Source organism: Pezoporus occidentalis, unplaced genomic scaffold (assembly GCF_034315485.1).
Source record: "Pezoporus occidentalis ecotype Australia unplaced genomic scaffold, CSIRO_AGI_Poc_V1 ctg171, whole genome shotgun sequence".
NCBI lineage: Eukaryota > Metazoa > Chordata > Aves > Psittaciformes > Psittacidae > Pezoporus > Pezoporus occidentalis.
In genome coordinates, this window is record NW_026913543.1 from 403,905 (window position 1) to 416,475 (window position 12,571).

General features: G+C 40.2%; 1 protein-coding gene and 1 long non-coding RNA gene across 11 annotated transcripts in view; one reads left to right on the forward strand and one right to left on the reverse strand.

Annotated features, from left to right (window-relative positions):
- The first annotated feature begins 347 nt into the window (after positions 1-347).
- Positions 348-1,633, forward strand: LOC134161262 (uncharacterized). The gene is made up of 2 exons (XR_009963913.1): positions 348-421; positions 716-1,633. It is a non-coding gene; the product is annotated as an uncharacterized LOC134161262 (long non-coding RNA).
- Positions 1,634-4,843: 3,210 nt separating this feature from the next.
- ADNP (activity dependent neuroprotector homeobox) overlaps positions 4,844-12,571 on the reverse strand; it is a 30,636-nt gene continuing 22,908 nt past the window's right edge. For 9 of the 10 annotated variants that reach the window (XM_062613934.1, XM_062613933.1, XM_062613931.1 and 6 more), the window contains 3 exons: positions 12,390-12,502; positions 10,901-10,993; positions 4,844-9,065 (listed from right to left, as the gene is read on the reverse strand). In XM_062613934.1, the coding sequence (XP_062469918.1) occupies positions 5,922-9,065; positions 10,901-10,993; positions 12,390-12,502 (3,350 nt within the window). In that variant the 3' untranslated portion in view covers positions 4,844-5,921. The remainder of the gene's footprint in view (positions 9,066-10,900; positions 10,994-12,389; positions 12,503-12,571) is intronic. The other variant, XM_062613929.1, reaches the window with a different exon arrangement.

A 12,571-nucleotide genomic window follows, 5' to 3' on the forward strand; every position in this document is an offset into this window, starting at 1 on the left:
GCAAACCCAAATCCCTTTCTGCATTTCTTCTGGAGTCAGTATTTTCCAGGGTTACCAATTAATTTGCATTTTTCTGTGCTATAAAGCTAATTTCCCCTGTGTTCTACTCTATTTTTATCTGTTCACTATTAATCCAGCTGATTGCCAAGTCAGTAGAATCAGGTGTGAAGGTAAACTTCACACTGTCAGCATTGGTTACAAAGCCAATGATCTTGTACTGTAAAGTAACCTCAGTCCTGAGCTGATTTCCCCCCACCCCATGTCTCTTACATTGTCAACACCCTAAAGTAGCATTGCCTGTTCTTTAAGATTAATTTTCATCCTATTTTCTTTCAGAGACGTCTGTCAGCAGCACACCCCTGTGACCTGCCCCAACTACTGAACCGAAGACCTTTTTTCCTATGAACTATGTAGGTACCAAGTATCAAAGTAATTAATTTTTGGCTAACAAAAGAGTTTTTGGGAAAGGCTGCCCCAGTTTATTCTCAGTTCATCCTTGATGACATTAGGAAGAAGCAACTGTTAGATTTCAGATCTTTGGCTAGCACCTGCAAGGGCAGCTAAAAGTTTCTGATCATATTGTACTAGCTATATGGAGGCTGGAACGTATATTCTAAGATTTGATCACAGTAGTTTGCACTTGAAATCAATGGAGAGAATGTACAAACCCTCACTTCGTTTACCTTCACATTTTTATACCTCGGATGGTCAGAAGGCTGAAGAGTGCTCTGGAAGCCTGTTGAAACTATCCTGTGCTAATGGTGCCAGCTTCACAGACACACAAATGATCAGATTTTACAAGAGAAGTCAATGTCAGAATTTAAAAACTCAGTAATAGCACATGGCTGAAGCTCTGAGCACTCCAAAACAGGAATAGGGATTTATGAGCTGTTGTGTAATAAAAGTGGAATGGTATAAATAAACTATCTGCAAAGCTGTTATGGAGCTTTGGGTGTGCTGCTTTGTGATGCAGATGCTGTTTAGGCAGGACCAGGAGTAGCACAGTTCATCTCTGTACCTGTAGCTTTATTTATTTCAAATTAGGCGTAAAAACCCCAAACCCACTTGGTTCTCTGAATAAGGAGCATTAGGAAGAGGTTATGCACTTTCCAGGTGATTGGCTTTGCATACATTCGTACAGCCCAGTGTGCAGAGACGGAAATAAATGCCCTTGTTTTAAAAATACCTGTAAAAAACTCAAGATGGAGGATCCAATGCAAATTCTGTGAAGGGGAAAAAAGCAGCTTATGGTGCAAGTAAAGCTACATGGCTGTGAGTAACCATGGAGACCAATGCTTTTCTGCTGCAGAAATAAATGAACTCAACCTTTTCATATTTATTAGTGGGGCTGATGATGAAAGATACAGTCAAATTAAAACATAAAGCACTAGAAGTCAGATGTAGTCACTGTCTCTGCCCCTGCAATGCAGGTTACTGTAATGGATTATTATAAACGAGCTGGTGTTACAGTGAGGCAGATAAGTTATGAGAGGAACAGAAGACACTAGTTATACCAACCTGTTAATCCAAGTAGCGGCTGCTTTATTAACAGAAATGAAGAGACGGTTCACACAACAAACTCCTGAAATCTTTTGGTTTTGATAAAAATGGAAATAAACTTGTTTTAATGCCACAGCGGTGTATGAAATATATGTACAAGACAACGGTAAAGTGTTTACTGTATTAGTGGATATTTGCAAGCTACTGATTTCTTGGTGGTAAGAATTAGAGAATTTTCCTATAAAAATACTGAGGGAACGTTCAGATTTCTGTCTTGAAAATGCAAGTCAAAGGGTCAAATATTAATTGGCAAGTTCTTGCTACCAAAATATTGCTGCTGAACAGAGGATGGCAGCATTAAATGTCACTTGAACTTGCAGTAGGTTAAAAGCTTGTGAAATAAAATTTCAGTGCAGGTATGTCTGCAGCATCACGTAAAAAGGTTTTGAGTAGAAGTCCCAGTGCAGCTCAAGGGTTAAGTCACAACACCCAAAGGGAAAGGCAGGGATCAAGTGTGACTTTAGTGTATGATGTACCAGATAGAAAACTAGGAGTTTAGCTAAAGCCATCTGTCTGTCCCTGCTGGAGAAAAACTGTTTAGTTTGGAGAGAAGCACATTGGCTGTAGCATGCTTCAAAGGGGGGGGGGGGGGGGAATGGAAAGAAAGAGTGTGCTAGAAGGGAGCATGTACTTGTTGAACCACTGCATCTCAGCTGCAGATCAGTGCAATGAGCCTCCAAGCAGCAGGTAGCACAAGGAACACCCATAGCAATAAAGCATCATATAAAATGCAGCTACCCTTAATGATCTCTGACTGTCCTTGGCACTCTCGGGTATTCCTCAAAAGCCAAATTACAGGTCACACCAGCTCAGAAAGCTGGTTCTTTTTGTTGTACAAAGCTGTCTTCTGTCTAGAAATGATATCTATGCTGATATCCTACAACTTCATTCTCAACTGTTACAACCTTTATATTTTAGATAGCGTATTTAAAACAGAACCCACACTTCACTTTGCTTCAATTCAAACTGCCTGAAAGAAATTCTTCAGAGAAGAGTCAATGGTCTTTGTGCTGGCCAAAGCCTGGACTGACTCATGCATTCAGGGTCTCCCACTGAATATAGAGGAATGTAAATGTCAGCTTGAGCTGGCTCCTCTGCAAGCACAGCTGGCACGTTTCTGGAGCTCTGCTACAGAACTTTAATAATGTATATAAAAATTGGTAACTTCCATCTCATAAAATTATAATGGTGCAGTACATTACGATTACACAAACTGGGTTTAAGGTTCCTTCCATTTTATTGGGCCATTTACCTCTTCTGCTTTTTGACTTGCACAAAAATGTGTGGTTAGACCCCAATGTAGACAGGAATTCAGTGCAGACAGGAATTCTTGCCTAGGCTAAAATCCAGGTTAAGAGTAACTTGTTTAAAATACTAGAAGGGTTAGGCCAAAACTGAAACTAACCATCCTCAATCCTTCTTGATACTCCTGGTATGACAGACTGGTTTTGTACAAGATCTTTAATTAAATCACTACATAAAATAGTATTTCATATCATAGAATTTTCTGGCAAATGAAGCACTTCTAGAGTTCATATTTACTTCTAGAGTCTTACTATTTACAGAAGCTCAGAATTCAGAAACTTATTACCTGTTGTTCACTAATACTAAATAAGCCACTAAATAATACCTGATAGGTATTGAGACAAATATGACTCAGTTACAAGATAATAAGCAGTGAGCAAAAGAGCTGGGTAACAGATAAAGGCACTGCCATTAAACTGTTGGAGTTTTTTGTTACTTATTCATTCATTCAACTAAAGTTTTTTAGAACTGCATTTGTAAAAGCTCTTAAAGCCTCCACAAAATGATACAAAACACCCTGAAATGTCTTCAGTTTTCAGGCAGTAGCCTCCTGTGACCTAGAGCAGCCTACAGAGCGAGAAAGGAACATAACCAAGTTTTCTTAGAAAGGAATAACCTCTTCTAGAACTTGGAAGTGCCTGGGTTTGCTGGGAAAAGGATTACCAACCCATCAGCATCTGTAAGTGGTAGTTAACAGACTCTTGCTTGACTCACTGAAAAGTTATTTCCAATGAAATGGAAAGCCTCCTAACATGAATTGAGGCTCAAGTTTTCTTTTAAAGAAGATAAAAAAGCCCACAAGGAGCTCTTCTGCTCATGTAGAATGCAGAAGTATTTTTCCTGTATTAGTCTTAAAACGTATCTTCTACCACTTGCATAGCTGGGAGCCAGTCCAACTTCCACTCCTCTGAGTTAAGAAAGTAGAACGAAAGTATGCATCCCTTCTGTGAAGGGGAAAAGAACAAAGCAAACCTAATTTTCATCTTCACCTACTGGTAGCTGCTTTCAGTCATCACTTCAAACACAGAACGAGCTCACCACCACCCAGAAATGCTCATTCCAAAGAGGAGCAGCAGCACAAGTGAGCTGCAGAACATGGGACCATACACATTTTCTCATCTTTGCATTATACTGGCTCATTTGTTGTACAGGTGGGAATACAGCTTATACCCACCAGAGACTGCTAAATGTCTTCTCAACATCTCTGGGAAATTGTTTTGCTGTTTAAAATGTTTAAAGTTGAAGAACAGACAACGACATTAATAAAACTTTCACAGGTCATTTTAGCTCTTTTAAAATATCCCAAGTAGGTTCTCTGATCCTGATGAGACGTGCCTGAAGCAAACTCATTGCTGTTCATTAAGGACAGTTTCTTGTTCTCCTCACAATTTAGATCCCTTCAGGATTACTATCTTGATAAGCTTCTGGTTGCACAGCTGCCTTACACTGCACACTTGCCAAAATGGTTTGACCAAACCCACCCCCAATTTGTAACACACTCATTTCCTAAGTATTCAGGTTACTTTTTCTTCAAAGGCAAGACAAGTCTGTAACATGCAAGGCATGCTCAGTCATGTTTAAAGGGCAAGTATTCAAATACCTCTGCAATCATTTCACCTCCCTACATAGTGCTTCAGAGAGGCACAATTCTAGGTAACGTTTTAATAGGTGAAAGGGATGAAAAATGCAAGTAATTCATAGACCTTGTTTCCCCAGGCTGCAGAACAAGCAAATCACTACAATCCTGTTTATAAATTAGTATTCTGTAACACTGACTAGTAAAGACAAATTCAACCAAAGATGGTTTTGTAGGATTTTCAACATCCTTGAAGGAGATCAGTCTATTCCATAAGGAAGTGCTGAGCACAAAATCCCCCCCCCCCAGCAGAGCTGTGCAGCACTTTGGGGAACAAAAGGGGAGAGAAAAAAAAAACCAAAAAAGGAATGAATGCAGCATTTGCATGTAATAAAGCAAATATTTACATTAAGCACAATACAGCAATTTATTTAGATGCTTAAATGAAGAATACAAAGGGAAATAAAGATCACAAAATTATACATACTACAACAGTGTGTCATATATTAGATGGTATAAATGAATACAACACCTTGCTGGTGTTAACTAAAGATAAAACTAAATATCCAAAACACAGCACTTTTGTTTCAGTGTGCTGCTTCAACACAATACACTTTTATACAGATCTAAAAGGTGTCAAAATTAGTAGCTGCAAACTTGTTTCTTGCATGTGATTTTTCTTTTTTAGCTTAAAAGATTTCAGAAAATGGCTCTGAAATACGTTTGTCATCAGTTGTAATGTCAAGGATATTCAGAACAAGAAAATTCTATAATACAATAGAGTCCAGATATATTTTCTTATGTTGCTGGCCTCTGTTTTGAGATTGTACAAGGTTATGTGCAAAAACTAAGTTTGTCAAAATTCATACTATAGCAGTTTCAAGCTTTTGCTAGGTAAACTAGATACAGCATTTATTACACAGCAGGGCAACACTAAAAAAGAGAAACAAATCTATGATGGGTACACAAGAACAATTTCATAAGCTTCACTTGAATAGGTCTAAAAGACTGTACAAATATACATTTCAACTATTCAGAATGATACATGAAAAAAATCAATTCCCCCATAGTCTACTATACACGTTGAACTGGTAGCTTGTATGGCTGGCCCTACACTACCATGTGAAAAAGGGTAATGTTTAAAAAGACATACAACTGAACATGTACAAGAGTGAAATAAATGTTGAAAATGCAGATAAAATAAACCTCTGCTTTTCTCTGTGTGCATTCTGGAGCCACCAGCTTATCCATTTTCACATTAAGTTACTGTGCTCATCCCAGCAGGTTTTCTCAAGCCAGATCAGCCAACAGCGTCCTTAAATAACCACTGGAACAGCAGTGGCCACAACCACCACATGCCATGACCTAGCACTCGAAAGGCAGTACCAGTTAAAACGTAAGCTTAGCAGTCAGACTGAAATGAAAGTGTTTCAACAGTTGTAGACTGGACCTTGTTACTGATGCTTCTGAACCGAGCAGCTCATGCTTGCTGGCTGCTCAGCTCCACACCGGTTAAGCTGCTGTGCATTGGCTCTGCTACTCCATCAGTCACACTGTCAAACTGCTCTCCATCCTCACTGTCAATTGTGCTATTCTGCCATTCCATCTGCTGATTTGACAAGCTCTCCTCAATCTCTGATGCGCTTTTCCACTGCGACTGGTCCTTAGACCAAAACTCTTCTACTTTTCCATAGGAACGATTCTTCCACTTTGACTGTTCTTCCTCACTTTCAGATCCACCCCCCTTTGTCTCAACAGCTGGTTTACTGCTACTTGCATCTTCACTTTGGGAGGATTCATCTGTCCACACCTCTGGCTTTACTTCTGATGTATTATCTTCAAAATCAGAAACCTGCTGAGAACCAGGCCCACTTTCAGATTGTGAAGCTCCATCTTTCCATTCAACAGCATCATCTTGATCATCCTGATCACCGTCGCTATCTGAGACATCACCTACCAGTTTTGTTGGCTCTTCAGCAGAAATAATCTCTTCGTATTTAGAGCTTTCCTCTTGTTTTTGATCAGACTTTTCTGGAGACTGTAATGTATTTTCTTCTATGATTTCCTTGGAGGATATGCTGTCCTCTGGGTTCTCCGCTGTGCTATCAGAAGAGGTTTTCCCACCACTGTCGGAAATATGCTGACCAAACGGACTCCCACTTTCATTGTATTCCTCTTCTATATTTTCATAGCTGTCTGAGGAGCTTTCATTGTCTTTTTCTAGGTTTATTTTTTTATCAACAGTCTTACTAACGTTGACTCTGGAATTCTTTTCATCGTGGTTTTCAAACAGCCATTCAGCATCAAAGTCCATTTCATGTTTGACTTTGTTTAACTCTTTCATATTGAAACCGAGCAGCACACCAGGTTTGTACTTTTCACAATCTCTTACACATTTCTTCCTCTTGTTACTAAAATGAGATGCAATATCAGACTTCCAGAGCCACAAACTGGCAGCCAGCTTTTCAATCTCTCTCCTAGTGGGATATGGTTGCTTATTAAAATACTTTGTAAGAAATGTTTTCCTGGCTTCATAGGAATCATCTTCATGACCCTTGGGGTCCAATGCTAGAACTACAGGTTCTTCAGGCTTCTCCTCAAAGGCAGAAGGGGAGTCATCGTCATCCATTTTCCTCTTCTTCATCAGTGAGAATTCCATGTGTTCGTAAGTACGTTTTACGGGTGCTACAGCTGGAGACTGACTGAGCCGAGATGAGGAAGTACCTTTCTCCTGGCCATTCTGGGTCTTCCCAACACCTCTGCAGTGAACAAGGTGCAGCGTTATAGTTGAGGCAGTCATGTTACTAGTATATACACCAAGGCAATGAATGCATTTGTAGGTCAGCTTTTTCTCAACCGGGTGAACTGTCTGAATGACTTGATGCCTCTCCCGTAGATGATGTGCAAGTGCATCAGAGATGGGTCCTTTTAGAATTGAAAAGCACAGAGGACAGAGGGTTTTCCCCACATCTTTTTTGTACGGAACTGCTGCTTGTGGAGAGCTTTTTACAGGTACATCAGACTTCTCCTGGACTTTTGGCTGCGGCTTTTGAGGAACCGGGGGAGTATTCTGAGCATGGTAAGCTACAGATTCAGCAGGAGCATCTCTCAGGTTGTAGGTGGTTACAAGAAGATGGATATTCGTGTGACTACCCTGCTGCAATGTCAAATCAAAGGTTAGGGTGGAATCAGTTTTAGGTCCCATTTCTTCATCCACGTGAACCATTCGCATGTGAGCAGCCATCTTTTCAACGTCATTGAAGGTTGAACGGCAATATGGACAAGACAGACCATGTATCAACATATGATTAAGCAATGTATCAGTGGGTAAATAGCGATTACAGTATAGACATTTGCTAGTGAAATTGTGTATTTTCATTATATAGTTAGCTACTGCAGGCACCTTTTCAGCCTTGTGCTCCTTTTCAAAGTGGACACTATACACATTCTCAGGAAACAGCTCATTACAGATTGTACAGATTTTCCACTTCTGTGTGGATGACGTATTGACAGGGGAAGGACCTGTAGCTGCTACAGGTGACTTTGAGCCAGACTGACCTAATACTCTTGAGGCTGACTGTGACTGAGATAACGACGCCTGTTTCAACTGAGCTGATGAAAGGGAAGATGAATTGGCAGACTGAAGAGAGTATCTTGCTGAGGCCTGCGATCTCTGTTCCCCTCCAAGAGTATAAGGCCTTCCATTTCCACTTGTTGAAAACTGCTTCATTGATTGTGATTGTTGTGGAATAGAAACCTGTGCACTACCACTTAAGTTCAGCCTCCCTCCTGGCTGACCAACATAACTTGGTGGTACTGACTTGACTCCATAATTGTTTTGTTGTAGGTGCACATTTGACATCATATTCACTCCTGCGGAATTTAACGTAGGCTTTGGTATAGTGAGTCTGTTCATCATCTGTTGGGACGAAAGAGATCGAACACTTCCAGGGGAAAGGGGACCCATCCTCTGAGGGAGGCCCATAGACTTCTTATCCTGTGGTTTTGGAGCTATCAGCATCAAAGGTTTAGATCTTGGAACCACTACATTAGTGTGACCTATCATTGCTGTCACCTGATATCCTATACGTTCGTGGTCTTCGATAACATGCTGTACTAAAGCTTCGTATGACTTCGGCATAAAAAGGCATCGTTTGCAGTGAATACTCCCCTCCTCTCGGGTACTGGAACTTAATGGAACTGCACCATTGAGTGACTTTTCACCTCCCTTTGCTACATAAGGAGCAGCAACATGCTGAAAATGTTCCCTGTAAATGTGCTTTCTAACTATTTCATACAGAGGATCTCGGTAAGTGCACTTCTTACAGTAATAAACAGCTTGATCTACACTGTCAGCCTGCTTAGGTTTAAGGCTATCATGTTTGTTTTTATCTTTGAAAGTGCTGATGCCTCCACTCTGTGTATTGGCATTTGGAGCATGAAATATTTTAATGTGCGTTTCCAAAGTCTTTTTGTCTGCATTGAACGTACAATAAGGACAATTAAGGAGAATCCTATTTTCAAAGTCTTCACTATGAACATTCCGGAAGTGGCTTTTGTACGCTGAAAAGAACTTCGAGGAGAATGGACATGCACTGCAGCAAAAGGGCTTTGTCCGATAGTCCTTAAAACAAAGAACAGAGCAGAAACTAAATACGGAAAAGCAGGTTTTAGATAAAACAGTATCCACACTCTTCTCTTAACAATCCTGTTCTAAGCAACAGTCTGAAGACCCACTGAACAGTCTCAAAGCTTTAGATTCATTTCTTCTTTCCAGATTTTGGCCTGCAGATCAGGGCCTAAAGTCTATCATCTGAACATACACGTGATGTGGCAAGTGCCAGTTCAGAGCTCCCTCAAGAGTTTACCCATAAATTCAACATGCAAGGCTAAATCATAAACATCCTTCTCCATCAGACAAGAAAAAGCTTCATTCCCTGCAGCGGAGTGCATGGAAGTTCACTTTAAGCTCATTCTGGGAGGTAAGGGAAGCATGACTGTTTGGGTAGAGTGAGACTGCATCTAGGAAATATGCGTTGCATCCCATCAAGGTCTGCCAAACTTTTCTAGATAGAAGATGGATATATAACTTTAGCTATTCCAGGGCTTTTACGTAAGATGCTCTTCAAAAGTTATTTTTGGTGAACAAATGGGTTTACCAACTCATATTCTAAGGCTACACAAGCCCTCAAAGCCACCAAAGCCTTTTCCTTCTGATCAAAACAAACTCAATTTTAAAACCAATCTTAAATCAGAAAAAAAGGTATTTGAGAAATCCACACTTGCAGTTCCCCTGCCCCCTTTGTTACATTTAACATGGTGCTGGTGTGGTTCTTGTCAACTGCTGTAACAGAAAAAACAGTTAACACTGGCCCTGGAGATAGCCACAAGCAACCTGGCATTTCAGGTAAGGTAAGACATTACATTGAAATAGTTACATTCATCATGAGTGTCAAAACAAGTCTTGCGCATCAAGCATAGATCATTTGTGCACAGATCTTGTGCACAGGTCATTTGAAGTAGCTGGAGAGTTGTACTCTCCCTCTGCATAAAGAAGTAGGAATATACACTTCTGTCCATGTTCTGAAGCCTTAAACATCCGGGAGGCTGGAGACAAGATAGAACAAATTAAACTAAACAAAAGCTGTCTCCTTCCATATTACAATTTTAATTCTGGAATTAACTAAAGGACATCACACCAGTGTCTTCTATGGAGCACAGTAATAAAGGGGTATTTTTAGATATAGATTAACGCTGCCCTAAGAATCCATCATAATGCAGGTTCCCATTTCCTGTAGAGGCATTCCCTGATCTTTCAAATGCTAAAAGAGAACTTATTCAGCAGAGGGATTTCTAACCACCTCATTGTTCTGTCAGTGCTGGTGTTACCCTACTGTACCATCAGTGGTTACTGCAGAGCACATGACTTGCCTTAAATGTGCTTAATCAGAATCAAAATTATTTCCTCCCTCAACTTCTACCTCAATTCAAATTTCCTTTATTTCTGGCACAGAAACATCTCAGAAGTGAGACTTAATTCTGCTGTATAGAACTACTATGCCTAAACCAAGTCTCGGACGTAGTCACACTATGAGAACACACTATGAGAACGTATTGAAGGACAGCTAAAAAACTTATCACGAGCTGTATAAAAATCACTGATCTGAAGGATGGTGAAATTGTGCTAAGCTTGAAAACAGGCTCTTAATATGCAGTTGTCAAAGGGTCAGTGAGATTTCTTGACCAGTGAATTCTCCAGTACATGGCCATCCATGCCTCTAAGATAAAGACCAGGATTATTACTTTAAAAAACCATCACAGCTTTTGCTGTCCCTTAAATTGATAACAAATGAAGATTAACGGGTAAAACCGCAGCAAAAGCCATTGGCATCTCTGTGCAATGCCCTGTAGTAAGAACCACCTTCAGAATGGGATGTGTCAACATGAACTATTACCAACCTGATTTTTTGTAAGCGATGGGTCCCACAATCCTACATCTTCCCATGTAGTGTTTTTCAAATAAAAGTCATTAGGTTCAAACTGCTTAAAATCCTGGAGAAGGGGGAGATGGGAAGAGAGTACAGAGAATCAAAACCAAAGACCAAAAGCTACCTTAAGCAACTTTTGCAAGCATCCATGCAATCCTCGAGTGCTGCCAGCAGACAGGAGATACTATTAAGGAAGTGTAGGTATTGAAGATGCACCTCTTTGCAGGTGAAGAGTTGTGAATAGTCTCAGTATCATAAAACACTTGAAGAACTATTTTCAATACTCATCCTCATAATTAACCCAAGACTATAATTACATACCTGGCCTTTTTCACAAGCAGTCATAGAATAGAGGTGGGCTAGTGCTATACATCTGAGATCATGTAGACACTTTACCATAACTCTGATGTCTGGTTTATTGTTTGGTCGGGGGGGGGGGGTGTCATGGTTTTAATTAATTTCACACAGGCATTCAGATAAAGTTTTAAGGTTGATCACACGTACGATGTCCAAGAAGCCCAATTCCTATTAAGAAAAGTCACAAAGTACTTTGCATTTCCTCGTTGCATGTAAGTCTGCAGCACATAAGGACTCAAAAACAGTACTTCTTCCACAGAAATGAAACTGAAAATAACATTGTCCCAGTTCAGAATTTTACCCTTACAAATGATACTTGCTCCACAAATTTTCCAAGCAGGAAGGACTGGCATTTCCTTCTCTCACCTAAATGCTCTTTAAAGAGACACCAATAGGAGAGCCAAAGCAAACAGGTCATCATTTGCTGAGTACCTCAGAGAGTGTCTGAACTGCCAGCACAGTTGAGTGCTCAGGGGAGAAAGCTGCACTTTGAGAGGGTAGTTACTGTGTTTGTCCAGAAGAGTAGCACAAATACTCTTCCCTTGTAGGAACCAACACAGGTACAGAGGCAATTCTTTAACCTACTGTTAGCAGTGACAAACACTTCATGCAAACTTCAGACCATCTTCTGTCCCCAAGAACATCCTGTACCACAATGAGTTCTCACTTCATTCCTAAATGTTTAGTTAGAAAATGCTATTTTAAAGCATCCAACATAAACAAAAGACAACCTACCTTCAACAGGTATCAAGTCAGTCACACAGAGCCTGAAGTGCATCTTGTCTCCACTAAGCTTTCTAAAGAGTGTTTACAGGTACATTTTATCCCAAATTAAGCCCTACTTCATGGAGAACTTAAAAACCAATGCCCAAACAACCAGGCTCAGACAGACCCCCAGAATCATTCTCAGAGGCCAATGCAAACTGAGGGCTGTGGTGTGGGAACAGGACACAGGGGATTCCTCCAAAACTCAAAGTAAAAACTTAACATTTTGCAAAGTAGGTCTGAAAAAATAAATATCATCATACACCGAAGGCCTCCCAGCCCCACTGACTCTGGAGCTCTGAACTCTAACTGCAGCATTTGGGAGGTGTAATACTTACTTCTATATGTTCTTTACAGTATTCCAAACCAATGTCACTAAGTATTTTTTTCACAGTTTTCCGGGCCTTTCTTAAACTGCCAAGGTTGTTGACAGGAAGTTGGAACATAGTTTCTATTGAAAAAGAAAGTAAGAGAAAAGGTTTAAGTCAAATGTGTCTGATGGAGTCTTGCACTGTTAATT